The following is a 23,398-nucleotide window of genomic DNA, read 5'->3' on the forward strand; positions in this document are numbered from 1 at the left end:
AATTACTCCAAATACTTTCCCTACTTTCACTGTCCTTACAACCAAGAGTACAGTTAACAGTAAAAAATTCCTACTAGGTTTTGTTTACATAAGAGTAATTGTAAAGAATAATAATAAGCCTGATAAAATACAGTGCATCTTAGGCCAAATCTGAGTATTAATATTTGAAGTAATTGTCTTTGGGAATTGTTAGTTAAGGAGCCTGTAGAGGCATGGGCTGATGTTGTGCCCTGATACCATGGTAGACAACATTCACACATCTGTTCACTGAAGAAGTGTAAAGATGGGATGAGTTCAGGCCATCTTCTCATCTAAGGATAGAGCTTATGTACAAAGAAGAAAGCAAAATTACATTCTTCTTACAGTATCTCTCAACTTTCTGAGTATCATTTCTCTTATCTAGAAGGACTGGCACAACTGAAAGAATCATTACCAGAAAAACAAAATCAACAAGAGGCAGACCTCAAGAGATAAGTAGTGAGAGACAAAACATATTTAGAAAAATATTGTGACTTAACAACACTGAAATGGAACTATGATTTCTAAGGAAACTTCAGTAGGAAATTCCAATAGAAAAAAATTGAAAGAGGTGGCCTGACTTGAAACCAGGACCTTTATGTCTGTTCCTTAATGTTGTCATAAATGGGAAAAAATTTTTAAAAAAGAAAAAAAGAGCTAGAAATGTCAGCAGATCTTAACATCGTATGCTCACTTCTCTTGATTCTGAATCAGGTCGCTTTGGCAAATTTGTGACTAATAAAACCTTGTCATTATTTCGGGTTTATTTTGTCTTGTGGACCAAGCCTCACATTTCCATCAAATTATACAGATTTGAAGACCCAACAATTGAGAAAAATAATTTCTGTAAGGCTGAATGATAACTCTGTGAATTCTGCATCTCTTAAAATTAAGAAGTGTCCATTTCTCAAGGCTTCTATAAGGCTGTAGTGGTTCTTGGCTGTTGTCTTGCTAAAGGTTTAACTCCAAGCTACAAGTCCTGAGGTGTTAATCACCTTAGAGTCCAGGTCTGGGATGTGGGCTTCCTAAATATCCTTTATGCAAAGAGACTGACATTAAAATGTTAATGTTTTACTCCTTTTCTAATGGAAACCAAACTCTATGTGCCTTATTTGATACAGTGGCAGTGACTTGATTATGAAAATAGACGCCCTGCTGTCATCTTTGCCTAAAACAGAGCTGAGACAAGATGTTGAATTACTCAAAGAACAGCACAGGTCAGTTTTGTCATGATAATGCACTTAGAGTAATTTTTTATTAACATTTGAATGTATTGATGATTACATAGTCTTTGGAAAGTTGAGTAAGCATTCTAATTTTGAAACTGTTGTATGAATAGCCTGATCATCTGCTACAGCATAATGCACCTTTATCTTTTTCCTAATAAATTCATTAGTAATGCCTGTTGATTTCCCAACCTTACCCTTTGCTGAAAAGAGAGCAGAGGGCTACATGTTTTAAAAGGACATATGATAATACAAAAACTGTGATCAAATTACAAATTTTTATAAATATTTTTGTCGTGCTGTTTCCAAATCTCTCCTTGTTTTTGTTGGTAAAGGTGCTCCAGTGTGTATGCTGATGGGCTCTCCCAGTTGATGAAGGCAGGAGTGAAATCAGTGGTAGCCTTTTTAAAGAGGCTGACACCTTTTTCAAAGTTACACTAGTAGCAGTCAGTACTGTGCTGCTGCTACTGTGCTGCTACCATATGCTTTGTGGAAAACAAATTCCAGTTGACCCTTTTCTCTATTTACAGCACATGACTTTTTTTTTTCATTTTTTTAAAATGAATTTTACTGATATGTCATTCCTGTAAATCCAGAGTACTTTAACTAGGGTTTGCTTGACTTAGCCTAATAAAAGTCTATCAAACTGAATTATTTTCTGTAATGCATAAAGCTAGTCCAGCCTGTCAAGTTTCATTCTTCTCAAATGCCATTTTTCCTTCTCTTTTTTTCTTTTTAAATTATGTCATCACCACTACTTGTCTGATCCAATCTCTGTCATTTTGTAGACAAATGACAAAAAGGCCCTTTTTTAAGTCTTAATTTTGTTTTAGAGAATGTATCTAATCACTAATCAGTATAGAAGTATGTAGATTAATGCTATATTTTTTACTCCTGTTTGCATTTAGCTTTTCTAATTGTATCACAGGGAGCAGTCATGATTATTGCTTGAAATTAAGGAGATATTTCCTTGAGCAGTAAAATCTTAAATGCCTCTGATATTACAAATCCGTGTCTAAAAATGTTTGTCATTTTAAAAAATTTGGTTTTGAGTTTTCATGTCACTTGTTTTTTAACAGTGTAGTAAAATTTGAGCCCCAAGAGAATGACCCATTCTATGACATCATTGCTATTGTGGATCCATTGACAAGAGAAGCACAGAAGATGACCCATTTATTGATTGTAAGATGATGGTCATTTCTTATAATTTGCTTATTTGTACTTCAGTTGTTTCTAAACTTGTTCTAATTTCCACATACGATGTAGTAAAGAGTAAACAAAATTTGGTTGTTTTTTCTTTTCCTTTAAGATATGTATTTAGTTATTTTAATTCATAAAAGAAGTTGAGAATGACCTAGTTCATCATTATGAATATCTCATTTGAACGTAAAATTCATATGCCCTATGGCCCAGTCCTCTTAAAGTGAGCCTGTAAGTGCTCTCTGCAGTCAGTAGAAAGAAAGGAGGAGATTTTGTACATAATTTTTTGCATCTCAGAATCTCAGGAATTATGTGCTTCTTTCCATTAAACCAGATTACATTAGTTTTCCAAGGCACCTAAATGAGGTGGTCTAAATCTGATGTGTAATATCATCATAAGAAGACTGGACTATAAACCTTTCAGTTCTTGGAGAGATATTTCTCAGTTGATTAATGCTACCAAGTATATCTAGATACTCTTCCATTGTGTGTAGCTATTGATCTTTGAAAGAGAAAGTGTCTTAAAAACACAGCTGCTAAAATTATTTTCTTCTTTCACCTACTACAGAATGTCACTGTGTCTCAGGTTCCTTTATAGTTTCCCATAAAAATGTAAATTTTGTCTTCACTTTATGGTCTGTTATAATTCTGAAGCCTCCAACTTGATTTTTGCTGCATCCTATTTTATCTTTTTTTTTCCTGCAGTAATTATGCAAGTTTCATAAATTCTTAAATTGCTTTTCCCCCTCCCATTTTCATACCCTTTTATGTCAAATGTTGAAGCATCCACTTGCTCTTCATATAGTGGAGCAAAGAAAAACATTTTTTTTAAATTAATGAAAAATTTTGCTATTTCAGGATTCTAGAATACTAGCTTTTCTTTAGAACCAGATCTCTCATTTCACCCTTCTCAGTGAAAATGAAAGCTTGATATTACCAACTGAAAATATTTTCACATTGAAATGGACTGGAAACTTTCCATTTATCCAGAAGTTCATATTAGGAGTATAAATCACATCAAGGATCTTGTAGCTCAGAGCAGAAACCTCCATTCCTCTGAGCTCAACAGGCTTTCTCATGCATGCTGGGGCAAATGACTCCCATGGTGTCCCAAGCTGTTCAGCTGTTGCAGATCCTGCTTGAGTCATAGGGACTCTAGTTTTATTCAAAGCCAGCCCTTAGGAGAGAGTAATGAAATGCTGTTGAAAGTAAACAAACCAGATGTATTTTAATGTAGATTAAACTTTTCAATAATATATTTTAAAAAATTTAAAATAGCCTGGAATTTTTTATATATATAATTATTATTATTTTTACCTGGAAAGCCACCACCTCCTGCTGTAGAAACAAAATAGACATACAAATACAGCAAGCCCCAAACTCAATGTTCTTAAATGAATGCCTTTCTGATTAGCTTACTATACATAGGTGATTTAAATACTATAAACTTGAGTCACTGGAATATATTTATATTTAAAGGCGCTTTTTTCCACTTAACATAATTGGATTAGAGCTGAGTATGTTGGATTGGTAACTATTCATGGTGCAAAACTTGAGTAACTACCATGGCAGAACACGTGATTCTTGCCCCATTCTGCATTGAATATGTCCATATAATGATTGGGTTTTTTCCCCCTGGTGAAACTACTCTATTATATTACGTTCTGTCACTTAATAGTTACTTCAAATAAATCTTTTGGTATTTTTAATTAAAAATACAAACAAAAAGTTACTCATATTAAGTGGAATTGAAATTGTGAGAGGGGTAAATAGCTGTAGGTAGGCTGTAATCTGAACTTTACTGCTTAGTCTGAGAGACTGGCAGTTTCAGGATAGAGGAAGGTATGAATCAGAGCACAAAGGAGAGCTCAGTCGAAGCTACTGTCTGTTTTTAAAATATCTACTGGATTGTATCATAAGAACTACTCTAATCCTCTCCACAGTGAGGTAGGTAGCACCTTCCATATAGTCTGTGCTTCCCTTTTTTCAAAAAGTTCTGTTACAGACTTCAGCATCAAGTATTTCCAGACAAGGTGGAGTCACTGTCCACTGTAAATATTTAAATGCCAGCTATAACTTTACCATGGTTAGGCCAAGTAAGTTCTCAGCAGAATATATGGAAGAGCTAACTAGTCCTGAAGTTATGAAAGTCATCTCTATGGTGATGTGAGAAAAGTAGAAATTCCTTCTGCTAAAATGGAGGACAAAACTGAAGAGTTGTGGTTCACCAAAAACAGGAGGAAAGATTATTCTGTATACTCTTAGGATTATTCACCTTTTTTTTCTTGTTCCAGGAATTCAAAAACGTGAAGAAAAAAATCAAACATTTTATTTTTTTATTGTCAGTTATCTTTTGCCTTTTTTCCTTTATTCATTCTGTCTTCAGTGAGGACTTACTATTCTATCCCTAAAGTAAAGGGAATCCCTGAAGGAGCCTCTTTTGGTGATCTAGTCTGATTTCCTACATAATGCATGTCACAGGACTCCTTTTTCACAATTATCCTTTGAAGTAGAAATAATTTTTTAATCAATTCCTAATTTAAATATTACCAAGCAGTTGTGTACAGATTAGAGCTCCTACTGAGATTTTCCAGTGGCTGATTAACCTCACTGTTAAACTCAGTATTGGAATTACAGATTTTTTAGATCCATGCTGTAAGCATTGATGTTCTCATCATCTTGCCAGTTCTGTTGAAGATTCTATTATAAGTTTGTTTTCAGTGCAGATGCTTTGTATTGTCCTGAAGTTTACAAACAATTCCAAGTGACTGAATAATCATGGTTTACTGAGTTACTCTTCTTCAGATGAGTTGTGGTAACTCAAATAAGTGTCTTGCAAATGACTTTTTATTATGCACATACACAATAAAACTAGCTTTTGAGTAATTTTCAGGCCTCCTGAAATATTTCAGCCATGTTTTCAAGTGTTTACAGAAAATTTCTATGCTGTTTGAATTTTCTTACTTAAACAGACTGAAGTCTTCAAGTATCCTCTAAAAGAGTCTTCCTAATTTTGTCACCATTTTCATGTGTTAACTAAAATGCCCTAGTTTCTGGTGTCCTCAGAAGCCCTAAATAATAGAACCAAGTTCAGTATTTCAGAATTCAGTATTGTTGACAAATGCAGAGATAATGAATTACTGTCTTATTTGTCATTTCCTATTTAAAGTCCTTTGAAATGTTAATTAAGAATGGCACTTTTTTTATTTTGTCTACTGTACTAAATTTTATGGTCAGCTGATGAATTGGGATGATGCATCAGCCTTTTGCAGGATAATTTCATTCTGTACACAGAAGCCTATCAATGCAGATTGCTGAAGAATCATTCTTGTTATTGGGATGAGGGTTTTCTTTTGTTTGAAGGTGAAGTCCATACAGGCTTTTATCATTCTTTTTATTCTGAATGATAGATAGATATCTGAGTCACTTTGACCTCTATTTTGATTTTGGTGGTCTTAAACGTATTTCATGTAATGGTTTCTCTTCTTATGCTTCTAGTGCTCTTAGGCTTTCACTTCCTGCTTCTTCACTTGTTCACACCAATATGCTATTCCCTACTCTTTGTTTTTTATTCAGTACTTTTTCAGTGATGGTATTCAGATGACACAAAAGATGAGAATAAGAAGCTAGGAATGGAACAGGTCCCTAGGGCTAAGTTACAGCATTGTAGTAAAGAATGTGTGTAAGCCATGGGTTGAACTGAGGAAAGGAAAATTATAGTCATGATAAAAGAGAGATTTAATGATGACTATTGTCTTGCTTTGATGCCAATTTATTTGCTATTGTAGTAATTTTAGATATTAGCCTTACTAGTATTGGTGTTGTAACTTAGCTTTTATGTCTTACTGGCCTTTCTAATATCCATAAATGTAGGCATAGCTGATTTATGCTTTCAGGTAAGCACTTTGTGTCAGAAACCACAGAAATTAAGGTAATTTGATAAAGGTTTTTATGAGTGCTTTAAAGAAATTAATAACTTTGTTAGCTTTAAGCAAAACAAAACAGATTGCTCACAAAAATTAGAAAAAAAATACTGTCCTAATTTTATGGTTCCTTTATAACAGCATCCAGAACATTACTATTTTAGAAATTAACAGATGAAGAAACTGAGAGGAAAAAAAAAAAAAACAGAAATATGTTAACTTACCAGAATGTTTTGAAGTTAATTGAATGGTTTAATACATCGTTGATCTATTGTTGACATTTAAAGTTATTAAGTAATTGAGTATTAAAATAGTTATTTGAACTTCACTATATTTAACAATTTTCCATATACAACTATTTTAGAGTGAAAGTAATTGTTTTAAGACTTGTTGAATTAAAGGCACGTGTTCTACTTGGAGACCTTAAAGTGTTTTAAAATCAGAATGTAACAAGGGTGAAAATATCATTTACTCAAGCATAGGAAAATGGAGGGAGCTGCTCTTGAAAAAACTGTGTGGGTAGGAGAAGATATTAATATTTTGACTATCAAGAATATCATGTGCTAAATCATGCAGTTTCAGGAAGGGACATATCTTTATTTACAATATCTGACAATAACCTTTAACGTACAGATAAATTTACATCTTTAAAAAGTTTTAGATTCCTGCTGAAAATAGAGAAATGCAGAATGTCACAAGGGGAACTTTGGCTTATTTTCAAAATTTGGTGGTTACCAAGAACCATTTTTTACAGAGATTTTTTTTTCTGTAGGTACTCAAGGACATTATCAATATGAAACTCAGGTTATTTTTGAACTGCAGATCTAAGCTGTCCGAAGTGCCACTGAAGAGGTTAGTAGTTCATAGTTTGTGATGCTCATTTTGGAAAAACAGCCTTAATGGTATATATTTTCTTAAAAAGTAAACATTGCTTTGTGTTTCTGAATTCTTTTTGTTGACTCATTTTTCACTGAATTTTACCTAAGCAGTTTGCACTTGTTTAGAGAAAAGTTCTTGTTCTAATATGTCAAGCATCACAGGGAAGTGATCTAGTCCATCAAATGCACCTCTCATTAACAGGCCTTAAAAAAATCAATAGAGAGTCTTTTATGCCTGTGAAAACTTGCAGAGGGGGATTATCTAAGTTGTTCCCTTCTTTACAGCCCACTGTTTATGTAATGAATTGTACAGATTCAGTACTCCTAGGAATTAAATTCATCTGAATAAATGTACAGTCTACATTTGTTATATTGAGGTGCTGTTATATTTCATTAAAAATATGATAGCCTGAATTTATCTACTATAATTTGAAGTTTCTTTTATCTGTGTGTAAAAATCACGGTTCACTAATTCAGTGATAGACATTTACACTGAAATGAATTCCCTCCAAGAGGATTTCTTTCCCTCTAATGAAATGTTTAAGCACAGGCATCTCCTTGGCAGGTATTTTACCTATAATCCTAACACCTATATTACCAATTGCCTGTGAAAGAGGCTGGTGGTAGTGCCTGTCTTTTAGCCAGTGGGTTGGAGAATTAATCATTTGCCCACAAAACAGAAGTCCTTAGTTTTTATGCATTCTGAGAGGAATTACTCACATCTCATGTTCCACAAAAGGGTCTTAATTATCAGTTTCCTGAGTGTCTTCTTGTGTGAACATCATTATGATGGTTTTTGAAGCTGGGCACTTTGCAGGTCTTGGTGCCTGCTTCTTTCCTTGTGTTTGGGAGAACTTTTATATATGGAATAATTGGGGTAAGAGCAGGAGAGGAACAGAGAAACCCTACCCTTCCTCTGCTCTGTACTTGCTGCTGCTAGTGACAGTAGCCATTCTCAAAGACTTTATATCCAATAGAGGTTAGTCCTTCTGCATAATTCGGTGATACAGATTCTGAGAATTCAAGGCTGCTAACAGTCAAGCCATGTAGATGCACCTCTTGGGTATTCACTTTCATAGCCTTTAGAGTGTTAATGGAAAACAGGCACATCCACAAAAAAATCACCAAAAGGGAATAGGTCTGTGTTCATCTACCAGCCCATTTGAGATGCTGTAGGTATTGTCTGATGATATTCCAAAAGAATAAGGAGCTACTTTGCCTCCAAATTTCATCATACTTGGTAATACTCACTATATTTGACAATATTTTAGAAGAGCTTCACGTTTAACTTTGTATTTCACTAAAAGTTGAAAGTTGGGGTTTTGTCACACTTTTTTTTCAACAGCTTCTATCGTTTGGTTCTGGAACCAGAATTAACTTATGGAATCAATAAGCACCTTCCTTCTGAGCCTGTAGCAAAATTCCTAGAATTGCCAGAATCACCTCTTTTGACCCTAAACATGATCACTCCTGAAAGCTGGTTGGTTGAAGCAGTAAACAGTTCCTGTGACCTTGATAACATTCATTTGCAGGAAGTAAGTAATAGATTGCAAACACTGTAAAACTTGTGTTGTCCCTTCTACTTCAAGAGGGAAGGGGAAGTGTTGCAAGATTTGTCTTGTGTCTGTTCTCCAGAAATACTTTCTTTGGCAATTGATTATTTAGGCAATATTTTACCATTTCTATTGTCATCATCTTTTCTTAATTTTCTCTCTTAAAAAAAGAAAAGACAAGTCTCAAAGGAAAGTAATGAAATACAAAAAAAACCAAATGCAAAGTACAAGTTAAAGCAATTTACCTGCTATGTTGAGCTTTGTGTTTAGAGAAATACTACATTTAAGATAAAAGTAAAGCAATTAAAGGATTCTTTGTGTTTCCTAGATAGGAAACCTAGTTCTTGTAACCTAGATAAATCTTCATGGAATATATGTCTGTTTATTAACGTAGTTCAAAATGTATTTCCCCCTCTTTTAGTTTACAATTCTTTCAATTATTATTTAATTCTATTTTAATCCCCCATCTTCAAAATCATTAGATTGTTTGAGTCAATAAGCTTATGCAAAATATTGAGGGTAAGTGTTGAAAGTAAAATTAGGATTTACCTTACCAAGGCAGAGGTGCCTCAGCTTCCTCAACAGTCAGTGGAAGAAAGGTCCCTCCAGAGATCATCTTTCCTCTTTGTCTTGGATACCTGTTTTATAACTGCGTGCAGTTCCTTCTGGATGGACCTTTCTTGGGTTGTTTTGACTGTGGGAGTTACCTTGTGGTAAATCCTACACAAAATGTTTGTGGCAGTGATATTTTGCTTTTCCCACACGGTTAAGTGACATAATTTATTGATGAAGCATTCCTTCCATAGATAAAAGGGGCAGTTACAGCAGAATATGAGCTGGAATATATATTGCTTGAAGGACATTGCTTTGATGTGACAACTGGCCAACCTCCTCGAGGGTTACAGTTCACTCTGGGCACAAAGAAGAATCCTGTCATGGTTGATACTATTGTGATGGCCAACCTCGTAAGTACTTAGTACAGGAATAGTCATTACAATTGCACACTTCTTGTGAGAATTCTTCATGAGCATCTTGTTCTTTAAATCCATTTCTCTGTGTTGCAAGCTTAGTAATGCTAAAAGTTACAGGCACATCCTGGAGCTGGCCTCATCTCCAATTAGTTGAGCTTTCCCCCCACCTCCTCTCCTGTGATGCAGTATAAGTTTGAATACAGCCTAATTTTATACTCTTGCCTGCAGTGCATAAACTGGCAGCCTAATTGCCTCTAGTAGGTGGTAGGAGGCAGTTATATTCAGGCTGAGAATCCCTGACAAAATGTAAGGTATGATTCACGTGCTGATTAAAATAATCCTTTTTGTTACACAATGATTCAGGCAAAAGAAGACTCCCATTTTAGATGCTTCAGGTGAGTTCTTAGAGCCTTGACTGGACATACCCACACCTGAGAACTTCTCTCATCTTGCAAAGTACTTACCTTTCATGTTGGCAGTCTGTAGAACCAAAGACCATGTGACTTCTGAAGTGAAAGATTTATTTTCTATTGGCTAAGGGAATTTGATAGAGAAGGATTTTGATGACTAAGACCTTTTACCTATCTGCTGTTCACTAGTCCTTGTTAATACTGTATCATAAGGAAGGAAATGCTTACTAAATTGTGAATCTTTGATTTTTGCACAAGTATTGAATATGGACTCAACAGTAGATGGTGTTTGGCATGATGAAGCTTCTAACAATTCTTCACATTTCAAAACTTGCTCTCTGTGACTTTTAACATAGCCATAGCTGTTTACAGTGTTCCTAAAATGGGAAGGAATTATGTTGACTTGGAAAGTTGTTCCAGACAAAAATTTTGAATTTCAAAGAAGCTTTTCAATTTAGGTCTGTTCAATAATTTATTTCTTTCCTGCTCTTTTACTTGGTGCTCTTTTACTGCTCTCCATGGTGGAGTTTTTGTATGCAACTTAAATTCAGCTAGAAAAAACAGAGCACTGAAAGACATTAAAACAGACGTGCAGGAAAAGTGATAGTTGTTGCATCACTGACACACTTCTTTCAGGGCTAGTATAAATGTTAAGTAGGTTTTTTTTTTTCTGGTATATGAAGATGGTTGAATCTGAAATGCAACCAGAACAAGTGCCTGTCTTTTTTACTTAGGGGTATTTTCAGCTGAAAGCGAATCCAGGTGCTTGGATGTTGCGATTGCGTAAAGGAAGATCTGAGGAGATTTATCAGGTTTTTTCGTAAGTATGAATCCATCATTCAGAAACAAAAATTAATCTGAAAGCGCAACATATTTTGAAAAGATCTGACAACACCGAAGAAAAGTGAGCAAAGATAGCATTAAAAAGTGTAAGATGGAAATGATGATTTAAAGTTTGTAATGGATACCTTATTTCCTTGTATTGGTAGTTGTTGTTCGATGGCTTCATGTGTTTTTGAAGGCATTTCAGTATGTTAATGCATAACCAACCTAAGCTGTTCAGCTAGACTAGATGCTAGCCGTGTCTCTTACTATACAGTTGTACAGCTAAACACTTTTCCTGTCAGTTCCATGCATGGTTAGCATTATCACACAATGGCTGCACCAAATTCTGTAGAAATGTCATTCATGTTGATTAATATTTTGACATTCCCAACATACTTAATACGTAATTTCAAGAGTATGTCCAATGGAGCATTGCTCCCCAGAATTATCTCCAGAACTATCTGGAGGAAGTACCCCAAATTTCCTTCCCATATTTTTTTTCAGCCCTGAGAATGCCTCTGAATGCAATATATTTATAGATGGCATCTTTTTTTAACAGGAGCATGTAGTCATTGCAGTCATTTCTAGACTATTCAATTAATTCTGAGTGTTTCTTAGTTGTCTAAGTCATCTAAGGATCACTGTGGTTACAGCTCCACCTTAGGATATCGAAGCAAAGGATATCTTCGAGACCCTGGCTGCATGTTGACTGCACCACATTTCCCTCTCTTGGGAGAAACCTCTGTCCATAGAAAGGAAGTTGTATTCCTGTAACTGGCATTTAGGTGACATCTCTAAGGCTTCTAGATGTGTCCATGGTTGATTTTCATGTAAAGGAATATATGTGCTCACCATCATTCCAACTATTCCTTAGAAGAATCACCTTTTCCCCATGTTTTATGTAAAAGCATAGACCTGTAGCCTATGAGAGCTTTCTCTTGAAGCTATAGATCTAATCACTTCTAGAGGAACAGTATTGTTTATTTAATTTAAGCTTCAATTTCTCCTTTTTTTTCCTTTTTCCTGTTACCTCTTTTCCTCCTCAGAGTAATTATGTGGTTTGAGATAGGTCTATTTCTTATAAAATATTTATTATTACTTAAAGCCCAGGAATACATAGTTCCATATGTTGTTAATTATCAGCTACTATTAAAAAACAAAAAACTTGATGAACCTCTTTGTGGTTTTGAGCATTTAGTTAATATTGGTGTTACAGGGAGAAATATTAATGGGATGTTTGATTCTTTCTATTTGTTTGCAATTTTCAATTTATTTTTTTCCGGAAATCACTTACAATTTGTTGAAAAAGTAGAAAAACATAGTCCTTACCCTTAGAGATTCACCTGATTTCCACCAACTGGATCTGTACTATTTGTTTAATTTAGCATTTCATTCTTAAGAAATATAAAGTGATTTATATAAGATAGCCTGGTTTAAAAATAATGTAGTGAGGTGCAGTTGGGTTAAATAATGAAACAAATGAAACAAAACCACTCTACATTCTAGCCTGGATCAAAGGAAATTTAAATTATCTGCTGCGGTTTTGCACATTTTCCCTCTGTAGCATAAATGGGCTTGATTGAACTCCGCTAAGTTACTAAAAACTAGTACCTCATGAGGAATCTAAACAATGCAATGTATTTCATCTCATTATTCCAACTGTAGACTTAAAGTACAGCAGGAAAAGTATGTTTCTAGGGCTGCACCAGGATCTTTGGTATTTCTTTTACAGTATTAATAGTATGAAGTTGCTATCAGAACTCAGGCAGCTATTTGATAGGATGGAATTTCGCCAAGAGCTATTGCAGTATATTCTCCATCCATATATATTAGTCACACCATCTCCTGTTGAACTCTACTTTTGAAATGTGAGATGAACCTGTTTTCTCTGAGGCACAGACCTGTACATTATAAAGGGAGTTTTAGAATGTCCTACATCTCAGTATTTATCTTACTTGCTTCTCTCATAGTTGGAAATAATTTTTTTTTTACTATATGTAAATACATAACATTTGAACTAAGGTGACTCCTTCTTCCTAAAGACTGCTTCTAACAAAGATCATTATATTGATGCAGTCATGCTTGTAAATCAATTTTTATTAATAAATTCTTATGAATATTAGGAAAAAAGAGTTGTTACACTCAGCAATAATCTGAGCACTGCTTATTATTGGGACTTTGATGTTGGTAGGAAAACAAGTAGGTATTGCAAGATAAGTTTGCAGAAAATAATTTATAGCTAAAGATACATATAAAATCCTAATTAATATTTTACTTTTTAAAAAGGCAGATATATTAGATGTAAAATATAATATTATTATATTTGGATGTCATGCAGACTGCCTAGCTGAAAGGTTTATCTTTTATAACTTAGGCAAGGAGTTGTATGTTTGTTTCTTGAGGCTGAGGTTTTAAAGGATCTCCATTTCTTGAACCCAAATTCTTTTGTTCCCCATATGGAAAATTATAATTTGTATTATATTGGTACTTACTTGTATTTGTTTAAAAGCATCTAAGTGTTTTGAAGTTAAAGTTGGGACATAAATAGTCTGCTAGACATGTTTAGCTTTTCACAATTACATAATATTAAGGTAGCTGCTATTATTACATATGTCATAGTGCTGTCAATATGCAAGATGTTTTGCTTGGATTTAAAAAAGTTGTTCATAGTAGGACAGAAATTCATCAAACTGAGTTCTGTGCAGAGTAAAACAATTGGCACTCAGTAAAGATGGCGCCCACAGGGAGGCATCCATGAAAGAGATTTAGGGAGACAAAGCAATGCTGTTGAATTTACATCCAAACCAAACACTCTGAGAATATTGCAAAGACTTTGGAAAATCCTCTTTATCAGCAGACTCCTCTGTATCTACCTACAAAATTCATAGCTTAGGGATTTTGAGGTAACTGAGGGAATAACGGAGAAAATATGGGTTGGGTGAACACTGGGGGCAAAAATGAAACATCGGGCTGGATGCTGCTATCAACAGTTCGTGTTTGGATCAAATTTTACTATTTCAGAACTTTTTAGTGACACACTTTATTTCAAATGGAATTAATATCTGAGCAGTATAATCCCTGTGATGCAAATACCATTGGCTGGGTGTGCATATGTATGATACTTTAAAAGTTTGAAAACAAAACCACAATAGAGAGTGGAAAAGTTCAGATAATTCTGAATGTTGTTTGGTACAAGGATAGGCCATTTCCATGAGACTTAGTGATTACAGGCACATTTTACCAAAAAAATTTATTAAATGAGTGTGTAAAATCCTGCAGTGTTCAGGTAAGTGGTATGATACACATTGAAACAAGATTTAAATATTTCTTTCTAGGGGAAAAAATGAAGCCTAAGGAGTAGCAGATTACTTTCTTAAACCCATTTTTCGTGTGGGTAGCTTTAGCAAGAGAAACCCACATAATGCTGATAAAAGACAGAAGGGATTGAAGGGGAAACATATGGGCTGTTGAGTTGTAAAAGCGAGAAAATTTGAAAATGATGTTGTTATTATAATGTATCACAGTAACATTTGTCGTATTAGCTACTCTTAGGACTGCAGCAGTTTGGAGACACCTGAATGGCTTTTAAGTGATGCTCAGTAGGGCAGAGGTTCATGTGGTGCTTGCACAGCTGTGTCTTCAGGGGTAGAGTTTCCAAAGCCAGCTAACTGAAAGACAATATTCACTATCTCAGCACTGTGATGAAGCCTTCCCTCTACTTTTAAAAGCAGGAATATTTTAAAAGTACACTTAATGCCATCACACAATTCCTAAGATGTTTTCCATATTTGAAAAATAAATTGTTGTTTAATATTTGAATATTATATATACATAATGCATAATAATGTGTTATTAATAAAGTCTAGGTTACTGCAGTTTTTCATTGATTAGTAAGTTTCCTGTGAAAATTCAAATTAAAAAGTGAAGGCAATGACTGTGGACAATGTCCAGTGCTGAGTAGAACTCAAAGTTTTTTAAGTTAAAATATAATTAGATGCAAGTGAAGTAATTTTTTCTGTAAATATCAGCAATTCTAAACCTTATTCTCTGATTAAACCCAAGTAACAATGCATGTTTTAATGAGACAGTACATTTGCCCGGGTTTTTTTTCCTCACAGCCATGAAGGAACAGATTCTGTAGCCGACCTGACAGACGTTATTGTGGTATTAAACAACTTCAGAAGCAAAATTATCAAAGTTCAAGTATGTATGCAGTGTTTCCTGATATGAAATATTACTTATGCTTATGTGTCTCAGGCTATATTTAATTGAAATATGTACACTGAAATATATAATTTAGATTTTGTATAATTAAAGAGAAGGATGTGCAAATTAATTTAGTTAATTTGATCCAATCAGGGTATACTAATTGTGTGGGAGATTTGTTAAATAGCTGTTAAACATAGATAATATTTATCTCATCTAGCTCGCGGTGCCCAAGTATGTAGTTTTGGTGACTTAAATTCCCTTTCTGCTTAGCAGGAGAGAGTCCAAAGGACTGTTCTTCCCTGCTTATAAATGTATTTAAACGAAGAGAATGACCTTTTGAGACATCCATTTCTCTCCAGTGACTCTGGAGAGATTTTACACGAAGTCCAGATTCCACAGTGGAAGTCAAAATTAGTTGTGTTAAATTTTACCCTAGGCAACCAAATTTGTGTCAACAAAACTGTTACTGTCATTAGATGCATCAAAACTAGCTAATGAAGCACCACTTACATAGAGAAGAAAGATCCTCATAATACACTATATTTTCCTATATATATTTTAAATCTTTTTAAAATACGTGTAAATATTTTAAAACACCAAATGTGAGTCTCTTCCTCAGTCCTCTTACTGAAAAGTTTTCACAAGCCAGGGAAAATGTGTAAGACTGGCACAATAAGCCTGTCTCTAAACCACAGAGTATGGGTGAAAGGGTGCCTAATTTTCCGATTTTGAGCCAAAATAGGAATATTATTCTATGTGAAAGGTGGCATGGATTAAGCGTATAACTAGAATATGTAAGCTCTGCCATTCAGTTGAACTCTAGAATCACTTCACTGATATGTAGGATGTGGCTTCAGGGGCATTGGCTAAAAAGACTCATGGTTTAGTGTCAACAGAAATCTGTGTTAGCTTGACAATATAAACATGTAAAGTTAATATGATTAGATTCACACATTCAGGGTGTTAGAAGCTATTTGGTTTTCAAAAGCAATTAGATTTCTTTTAATCAAGGAAATTGAGGTGGTAAATGAAATTAATCTTGAGCTGTTACAAGCATCTTGATAAGACAGCAGAAATTGCTTAAGTTGGATGCAAGAGAGCTTATGTTTCAGTGACAAATTTGTCAATTTCTCTTTGTGAAGGGCTTATTGAAAATGACTATTTCCTCTCAGGTAAGTTCCATTGTGAGGTGCTATGCTTCTGCCAGCTAATGGCTGGATCACAAACTTGTGAGGGAGGAAAATGAGATAAAATTCACCATACTTGTAATTGTTTTTTGCATAAAGATGTACAGAGGGCTTGAAATATGCTGGCTGATTTATTAATCACTATACTTAGTGGCTCTAGCCAGTTAGTACACCGTAGTTAGGTATCACAATACAAGTAGTAATTACTATCAACTACCTTCTCAAGTTGCACAAAGAAATTTCTTTTACTGACTAGGTACAGAAAAAGCCTGATAAAGTGAATGAAGAGCTTCTTACAGATGGAACAACAGGAAAAAAAGAAAATGTGGAATCAGTTGCAAGGTAATGCCTAATTTGATTCTAATTCAGCTGTTCCAGGACATGTTTATTACTCATAGCAAGTAAATTTTCTTACTTGATAGTGATACAAATGTGTAAAAAGTCTCTCCAAGGGATTTATGATGTGAATAAAAAGGAGGAAAGACAAGCTATAATGTCATGTAAATCTCCTTTTTTTATTTCCTTCTTAATCCTTCCTTGATATTTCCAGTTTCTCTTCATTTTCTCCTTTGGCTGTTTTTTTTCATTTTGCTGTGGCAGGAAATCAGTCTCAATGTGAAAATCTCAGCTGGTTATGTGGTACTCAGATCTGTCAAACTGAACATCAAAAAGCAGACCAATGCTGCTTGTCTGCTGCTGGACATAATTTATGAAATCTCAAAAAGTGTTTTTACCTTTTACTTTAAAGTTTGAGTTCTGTAAGTAATTGTAATAAGCATCTCAAGCATTACATTTGGGGCTCATAACTTCTAATTTTCTGTTTTGAACAAGACTCAGAAAAGGTTTTCTTCAGTTTTCAGTAGCTTGGGCAATGGTTGTCAGTGACAGACTGCTGAGGAAAATAAAGAAAAGGCATAGCAGTTCTACTTTATCTACTAATCAGTTGGCTCCAGTCAGTCCTGTACACACACCTCTCTTGGTAGATCCAGGGCTGGCTTCTGTTCCTGCTTTAAAACGTCTCATGGTAAAGCCTCTTGTTCCACAAGTACCTACAGACCTGAGATCATATTGAGTGTCTATTGCTGATTTTATGTTTATCACCATTTATCCACAGATGATTCTGCAGTTACAATATAATAGAATCACAGAATATTAAGGGTTGGGAGTGCCCTTAAAGATCATCTAGTCTCAAATCCCCTGCCATGGGCAGGAACACCTCCCACAAGACCAGCTTGTTCAGAGCACCATCCAGCTTGGCCTTGAACACTGCCAGGGATGGGGTAGCCACAGCCTCCTGAACAGGGCAACCTGTTCCAATGTCTAACCACCCTCACACTAAAGAATTCCCTGCTACTATCTAAGCTAAATTTCCCCTTTTTCAGTTTGTACCCATATTGACTAGATTCGGAGACCCTCCCAGACTACTATGCTACAACTCTGAAAAGTTTCTTCCACACTGGACCCACATTGCTGCACAAAGCCTCCTTTGAAGAATGATGTTAGTTGAAGGAATTTTTCATTGACTTCAAGCCCACTTCTAATTGGCTGCATCAAAAGATGTATGTGCAGAGATCAAAATCTTAACTCCCTCTAAGAAGGTTACAAGGCCAGAGATCTCTCAACCTTCCAGGGCTTGCCTTTTATCACAGTGGCATTTATCATGCTCTAAGCTTGGCTGGGCCAAGGAAGCCCCTCACCCAGTGAAGTTTATTTGCTCTTCCCAGTGATTCAAGGTTGTGGCTCAAGGGCATGATTTGAGGCTGTCAGCCTTTTGCCATGTAGGATCTTGTCAAATACCCTTCCTTTTTGTTATCCCAGAATGAAAAGAATATCCACCAGCACACTGTTCAGAACAGGAGCCCACATGTGCTCTAACATGGGAGATGTGTACACCACTTTTCCCAAACCTTTTCATGCTTGAGCTGCCCTTCTCCAACCGACTGCTTTTCCCACGTGACCTTACAGGTCAGCCCAGCAGCTTTGGGAAATTTCTGCTTTCTGTAAAGCTTTACAGAATCAATATTTTCAAGATCCTTGCATCAAACCCCAATTTTCTTTTTTCACATGTGATGGCTGCTTTATAAAGAACTTGACATCCTTTCAGTCCTGCTATCACTAAAAATAAGACATGGGACAAAATGTCAGGAAGAAAGGGGACAGACTGCTTGGACCTGTGAACTGCAGTCTGTTTAGCCTGTGAGAGTTCAGTGCTGGTTGAGAGGTTGTCTGTCTTCTTTGAAGATGCCACACCATGCAGACAATGCCGCTCCACTGACATCTCTCTCTGTTACCATGCCTGAGTGAATAGAACGTGGGTTTCTCAAAAGATTATTCACACCACTTAAACACATTGCAGCCTCTCAGCTATTTCTGAGGTTTCAGCTTTGTATCAGTGGAGTGATCTGAATTCTTTTGAATACATTGGAGATCTGAGACTTGTCTTATTTGCTCTTAAAGATTATGAGGATACCTATTTTTACACTTTCTAAAAGATACGTTTAAAAGGGATATAAAAGAAAAAGAAGAAAAAGTAATAGGAGTGACTCATGCAATCTAAGTGTGTGAGGAATGACTCATCTCACAAAAAGACTATTGAGGTATCCAACAGTATCAAATGGCTTGATAACCATTTGATAACTATAACCGATCTGGCTCTGCAGTTCTGAGATCTCTGAAGCAGTGCCTGGGGGAGACTGCAGCCACCATCTCCTGCCTCACTGTGTGCTGGCAGGCACATAATTAAAAACCAGCCCTGGTAGACTTTGTTATTCAAAACAAGCAAAGAGTGCTGTGCAGCAGAAACAGAAACCTCTGTAAAACATACCTTGAATACATAGGTTAGCTTCTAGGGAGAGGAATCAGAGTAATCTGAAGAACAGTCACCACAGACCTCCGAAAGTTATGAGAGTATTCTGGGGAAGGTTATAACTCCTAAGCCTAGGCATGTGCAGTGGAAGTAGAATGTAAGTGTATTTGTTTACTGCAGGATGTGTATTTCTTTTGTGTATTTTCTTATTTTTGATTCTCAATGAGCTTAATGATAATTTAGTAGGATTTTTTTTCTACAGAATTTTTACTTTATATAATTATTTATAATAATTCTTAGATTTTCAGAAGAAATTCCATCTGATGAGAAGGAAAAGAAAAGTGATATTCTTAACATTTTTTCTGTTGCTTCAGGCCATTTATATGAACGTTTTTTAAGGTAAGGAAAGGTAAAAGGGGAAACAAGAATTTCATAGCAAAACCCTACATTTTCTTAGTAAAACTAAGCAATTAAAGAAATGGACTTTTTAAACAACATCTAAATAATAAATTTTCAAAACTGAGAAAAGTTGTACTCAGTGAGAACTAAATTAATCTTTAAGAACAAAGTGATTCAACATATAGATGTTCAAAAATACCATTATTCTTTGAAGACAGAAAATGTCTTTCATGTGTGAAGTAGAAGCATAAAAGATGAAGTTCAGCCTTTCTGTGTAAAGACACAACAGAAGTGACTTCACTGGAGTTGTATCTATTTGTATTTCATACAAACTGGATTTACTACATGCACATACGGCCTTACTTACCTCAGGGTCCTTTCAATGAGCAGTGACTGCTTTTAAGGAATTGTTACAGTGTTGCCTGATCTCTTCAGGACCATCTGTGTTACTTTTCTGATTGGAGCACTGGTGATTTGATGGCTGAGTCATCTGAAGTTTGAGCATTGTGTTTCTTTCCTTCAGCCTGCAACCATCTTCATAAAGGGAAAGACACATTAACTTTAAAGGAGAAAAAGTAATATTAAAACATCCTGCTTGCTGCTTTGTCTTATTTTCGAGTTCATTATGTCTTGATTATAAGGCAGACTTGACCTCTTGTAAGGTTGTAAGTCACTGCTTATCTGTCTGGTTACACCAAAGACCATGATAGTGAAAAAGAATTGAACCCAAAATAGTGATTCTTACAGTTATTAAGGGTTTTCAGAAGAGGATCTGACTTGAACTTTGCTTTTTTTCTTTTCAGCAACCTATTAAACTCAACCAGTAGATTCTAAAATAAGTTATTTCAGTAGCCAAGTTAATATTTAAGGCACTAACCATTATTTGGATTTTGTCAGGCACCGCTCCTAGAATAAAATATGTTAATCCACTTATGTTCCTTCTACTATTGCTTAGCCAATCTGGATGAAATAAGGCCATCTCAAAGGACCCTTGAACACAAGCTCTTTAAGGCTTTTAATTAGAAGTAGATAAAAATTTCTACTTAAATTGGGTTAAAGAAATTGTAGTTAGAGTTTTAATACTTTCTAAGTGCAGTTGAAATTTAATGACCCATGTGTATTTGTTTGTTTATTGTAGACTTATATTTCCACAGAATTATGATGCTTTCTGTCCTACGTCATACAAAAACACCAGTTAAATTTTGGTTTCTGAAAAACTATCTCTCCCCAACATTTAAGGTAGGAGAAAAGTCATCCTCTTTTTTTTTTTTTTCTTTAAAATTTTAAGTATTTTTTTTTAATTGCAATTGACTAATTATATAATTTAAATTGAATTTTCACAGTGGAAAATAATCCCTGAATCTGTTAAATACCAGTGTTAGGTAAAAGGTTCTTCTCTTCTGGGACATGAAGCCCAGTGATAAATTATAATAATTTATTCTCTTTTGATAGTCTCCAAGAGCTTGCATGAAATGCTATTTCTATTGGTGTAGCTGAGGATACTGCTAAAACTAAGGCAAGACTTTAAAATAATAAATTACATAGTCAGTAAGGCAAATACAGCTGCAGCTGCCTTGGAACATTCACTCCTTTTCCTTTTGAGTCCTTGTGTATCTCATATATGTGCCCCTGATGGTTTTTGTTCTTCTTCTAGGGTGTAATTCCTTACATGGCTAAAAAGTATGGGTTCAAGTATGAGTTGGTCCAGTATAAGTGGCCCCGTTGGCTTTATCAACAGACAGAAAAACAAAGAATTATCTGGGGCTACAAAATTCTTTTCTTGGATGTTCTTTTCCCTTTGGCTGTGGATAAAATAATATTTGTCGATGCTGACCAGGTAAGAAAAGATAATGGCATACGACTGTATGAGGAGTTAATTTGGGCTTAAATTGATCCAGTTTCATTCTCTGTGGCCATTTTATTCAGATGTTGATCTCAAAAGACTGTTGCAGTGGTACAGACAGAACTAGTGGTGTTGCAGAATGTAAATGCAAGAATTTCACTTGTCTTCAGTCGTGTGGACATTGAGTTGTCCTAAATTGTCTGTGTAGAGAGAAAGGCATCTGGAGAGATGTGTGTGATCTTAAAGGTGCATTTAACTGAAAGCATATTGGAGTGACTCCATCTCTGGGCTGATTGTGAGAGGAATTCTCCACTATGGCCAGTGTCTGAGGTGATTTGGACCATTTGAACAACTTCTAGATGGCTGAAATTCTTCAAGATTAATCCTATCTCTGTTTTAAATTTGCATGCAGTCCTTCATTCAGGAATGAACATTGTATAATGTACTGAAAGACAAAGTGCTGCCTCAGATGAGTTTATCACAAGGTTATTAAAAACCTTGAGAAATATTGTGATGTATTTTGGTCCTTTTCCAAAGCTCAAGAATAAATTAAATTTAGATGTAGCAATGCAGACTGCAACTCTTCTGTAATTTCATTTGGATGCACCATGTGGAAACACTGGTTATCTGTCCTAACTACTGTAAGGACTTCTCTCTGCTCCCAGATAACTAAACTTTTTTTTAACACTGATGAATTAGGTAAGTAGGATTTGATGGCAGAAGGATTGATTAACAAATAAAGGGCATTTGTAAAATGTCATTAAAACCCTTTTTTGAAAGTACTTTACCATTAGATACAAGGATTTATCAAATGATGAAATAATTTTGGAGTGCCCATGGTGGGTAATAAATGAGGAGGATTCTTTAGAAGGGACATGATTGGAAGATTTCAAAAGTTATGCTTCTTTATTGAGGAATTTTATATTGGGCAACCAGAAACACTAGTCTGTGATTTAAAAAAAATATTGCCAGTTTTAGATCATCTACTCAATAAATGTGTTACACAGATGGCCACTGTTAATAATATAATAAACAATAATAAATAATAAATTTTGAACAATAATCTGGTAGATATCTCCCAGTGGAACAGTTTATCTATACCCCACTGTTGTAGCATATGAGCAGTTTTTTAATTAAAATTAAATATTGTGAAGCCTGCTGCAATACCTACCCTCACAGAAACAGTACTAAATTATATTCTTTCTTAGATTGTGAGGAGTGACCTGAAAGAGCTCAGAGACCTAGACCTGAATGGAGCTCCCTATGGATACACTCCTTTCTGTGACAGCCGCAGAGAGATGGACGGGTACCGCTTCTGGAAATCGGGATACTGGGCTTCACACCTCGGGAAAAGGAAATACCATATTAGGTAGGACAGCCCCTTCTGTACACTTCTTGTACAGTTTGGGAATTTGATTAAAATCTGGTTGTTGATCATTGAGGCATTCAAGAGCAATTTTCAGTAAGAGATGAAGAAGGCAGGAATTCTGATGACATATTGATTTCACTGTTTTATGGTAGTTTCAGCCACTTAATAAAGAAAAATATCCCTTCAGGATGGGAACATGTTTTACTTTCTTGTTACTTTTGTTACTATTATCAAAAAGGTGAACCCCCAGAAATCTTATTTCTTTGGGGTTTTTTATTCCTTTTAGTGCCTTATATGTTGTGGACCTGAAGAAGTTCAGGAAGATTGCAGCTGGAGACAGGCTTCGGGGCCAGTACCAGGCTCTTAGTCAGGATCCAAACAGTCTGTCAAATCTAGATCAGGTATATATGGCTTTGAGCATTTTTGGGTTTTTCTTTATCTTTCGCAATATATATGGACTGTCTTGTATCTCAACATAAATGTTACATAATTTCAAAATGGTTTGCCATTTACTGCTGTTTTAGCCTATTTTCAGGAGCGCATATGAGCACAGTTCAGAAAGCTGCTTTATTTTCATTTAA

The 23,398-nt window shown here is 35.2% G+C and overlaps 1 protein-coding gene across 2 annotated transcripts in view; it reads left to right on the plus strand.

The window, feature by feature from the left end:
* Nucleotides 1-23,398, plus strand: part of UGGT2 (UDP-glucose glycoprotein glucosyltransferase 2) — a 75,756-nt gene that overhangs the window by 46,973 nt on the left and 5,385 nt on the right. Inside the window, exons 24-36 of one of the 2 annotated variants that reach the window (XM_053934018.1) lie at nt 1,140-1,235; nt 2,324-2,426; nt 7,140-7,219; nt 8,591-8,780; nt 9,605-9,763; nt 10,914-10,999; nt 15,123-15,207; nt 16,657-16,742; nt 19,507-19,605; nt 20,760-20,844; nt 21,260-21,442; nt 22,657-22,817; nt 23,104-23,218. In XM_053934018.1, coding sequence (XP_053789993.1) covers nt 1,140-1,235; nt 2,324-2,426; nt 7,140-7,219; nt 8,591-8,780; nt 9,605-9,763; nt 10,914-10,999; nt 15,123-15,207; nt 16,657-16,742; nt 19,507-19,605; nt 20,760-20,844; nt 21,260-21,442; nt 22,657-22,817; nt 23,104-23,218 — 1,528 coding nt within the window. Of the gene's footprint in view, nt 1-1,139; nt 1,236-2,323; nt 2,427-7,139; nt 7,220-8,590; nt 8,781-9,604; nt 9,764-10,913; nt 11,000-15,122; nt 15,208-16,656; nt 16,743-19,506; nt 19,606-20,743; nt 20,845-21,259; nt 21,443-22,656; nt 22,818-23,103; nt 23,219-23,398 lie in introns of those variants that run through there. The other variant, XM_053934021.1, reaches the window with a different exon arrangement.

Source organism: Vidua chalybeata, chromosome 2 (genome assembly GCF_026979565.1).
Source record: "Vidua chalybeata isolate OUT-0048 chromosome 2, bVidCha1 merged haplotype, whole genome shotgun sequence".
Classification (NCBI taxonomy): Eukaryota; Metazoa; Chordata; class Aves; order Passeriformes; family Viduidae; genus Vidua; species Vidua chalybeata.